The 1,798-nt window shown below is 55.7% G+C and overlaps 1 protein-coding gene across 1 annotated transcript in view; it reads left to right on the top strand.

Annotated features, from left to right (window-relative positions):
* ETH_00000205 (uncharacterized protein) overlaps nt 1-785 on the top strand; it is a gene marked incomplete at both ends in the record, with an annotated part of 5,299 nt that extends 4,514 nt beyond the window's left edge. Inside the window, one exon of the mRNA XM_013377583.1 lies at nt 22-785. Within this exon, the coding sequence (XP_013233037.1) occupies nt 22-785 (764 nt within the window). The remainder of the gene's footprint in view (nt 1-21) is intronic.
* Nucleotides 786-1,798: the final 1,013 nt, after the last annotated feature.

Below are 1,798 nucleotides of genomic sequence, written 5' to 3'. Positions count from 1 at the left end.
CAAATGACTATTTATCTGCAGCAGCAACTGCAGCAAGTGCGGCCACTGCAGCAGGAGTAGCAGCAGCAGCAGCAGCAGCAGCAGACTCCGGAGGGCAACAGCAGGTCGCTCACTGCTACCAGCTGGAGAAGCAGCAGCAGCAGCAGCAGCAGCAGTACGATCCCCAAAAGGAGCAGCACAACGGGCAGCAGCAGCAGCCCGCACTAAAAATGCTGCAGCAAGAGCAGCAGTACCAGCAGCAACAGCTTCTGCATCTTAAACAGCACGAAGACCCCCTCCAGCAGCAGTATGAGCAGCAGCGGCAGCTCGTGCAGCAGCAGCAAGAGCCCCAACCCGAGCAGCAGCAGCAACTACAACAGCAGCTACAGCAGCAGCAGCTACAGCAGCAGCAGCAGCTACAGCAGCAGCAGCAGCTACAGCAGGAGCAGCAACTACAACAGCAGCAGCAACTGGAGCAGCAGCAGCTGCAACAGCAACAGCAGCAGCAGCAAGTACAACAGCAGCAGCAGCTGGAGCAGCAACAGCTGCAGCAGCAGCAGCAACAGCTGCAGCAGCAGCAGCAGCAAGAGGACGAGGAAGCAGAGTTCGCAGAATATTATGCAACTGTAGCGCGCGTGGACCCCTCGCAGCTGACGCTGCAGCAGCAGCAAGAGTTTGAACTTTTCAAGCAGCAGTGGGAGCTGTACATACACCACCGCAGACAAGCTAGGGCCAGCAGCAGCAGCAGCAGCAGCAGCAGCGGCAACAGCAACAACAATAACGCAGGCGTCCCCCTGTACGGGTAGTGGTTGCGTTTCAGTGGCAGCTACAGTAGCAGCAGCTGCAGCAGCAACAGCAGCAGCAGCAGCAGCAGCAGCAGCAGCTCGAAGTGCACTGAAGGCAACTACAGCTGCTTCCAGCAGAGGTATTTAGGGTTTATGGGAGAAGGGTTTAGGGTTTGTGCGAACGTCGCCAAGCCCTTAACCCTAAACCCCCATCTGCAGGCCCTGTGGCTCTTTGCAGCAGCAGCAGCAGCTGCTGCTGCTGCTGCTGCCTTTTTTCGTTCTTTCTTTAAGTAAAGCCCGCGCCCTTTTCGTTTCTGCTGCTGCAGCTGCTGCTGAAGCGCTGCTGCTGGTGCGTTGCTGCTGTTGGGGTGGGGTGTACGTACACCCAGGCTTTGAGGCAGCAAAGTGCAGCATTGCCTGGGCAGCAGCAGCAGCAGCAGCAGCAGAACAACAACAACGGCTGCAGCAGCAGCAACAAAAGCAGCTGCAGCAGCAGCCCTGCGTATACGCGAGGCAAGCAGCAGCAGCAGCTGCAGCTGGCGGGTGGTTTGTTTGTCGTCGCCCCAGGAGGGGCGAAGACCACATTTGGGACAAGGGTTGAGGGTTTAGGGTTTAGGGTTTAGCGCGGAGGGTTTGGGATCGAGGGTTTAGGGTTTGTAGAGTTGGGCCTCGGCAGTGGCCGGTTTGTGTCTGGTGTTGGTTTGGAGTTTAGTTTAGTGTCAGCTGCTGGTCGAGTGGTTTTATTTAAAATTTTTTGGTTTGACATTAGCGTTTAGGGTTTAGGGTTTAGGGTTTAGGGTTTAGGGTTTGGCGGGGCTGAGACCTGGGGACCGCCGGTTCGCGCCGGCGTCGGCTGCGGCTGTCGAGAGTCTGCTGGTGCTGAGTTGGCTTTTGTCTGTTGGATTTGATGTAAAGTTGAAATTAAAATAAAAAAGAAAGGAAAAAAGAAGACAAAAAAGAAAATAAAAGAGAAAATAAAGGGGGATTTTGCTGCTGCTGGGGAGGCTGGTGGCAGCAGGTCGCAGCTGTGTGTA

This window comes from Eimeria tenella, genomic scaffold (assembly GCF_000499545.2).
Source record: "Eimeria tenella Houghton genomic scaffold, Eth_scaff555, whole genome shotgun sequence".
Lineage (NCBI taxonomy): Eukaryota > Apicomplexa > Conoidasida > Eucoccidiorida > Eimeriidae > Eimeria > Eimeria tenella.
This window is presented reverse-complemented; position numbering and strand designations above follow the sequence as displayed.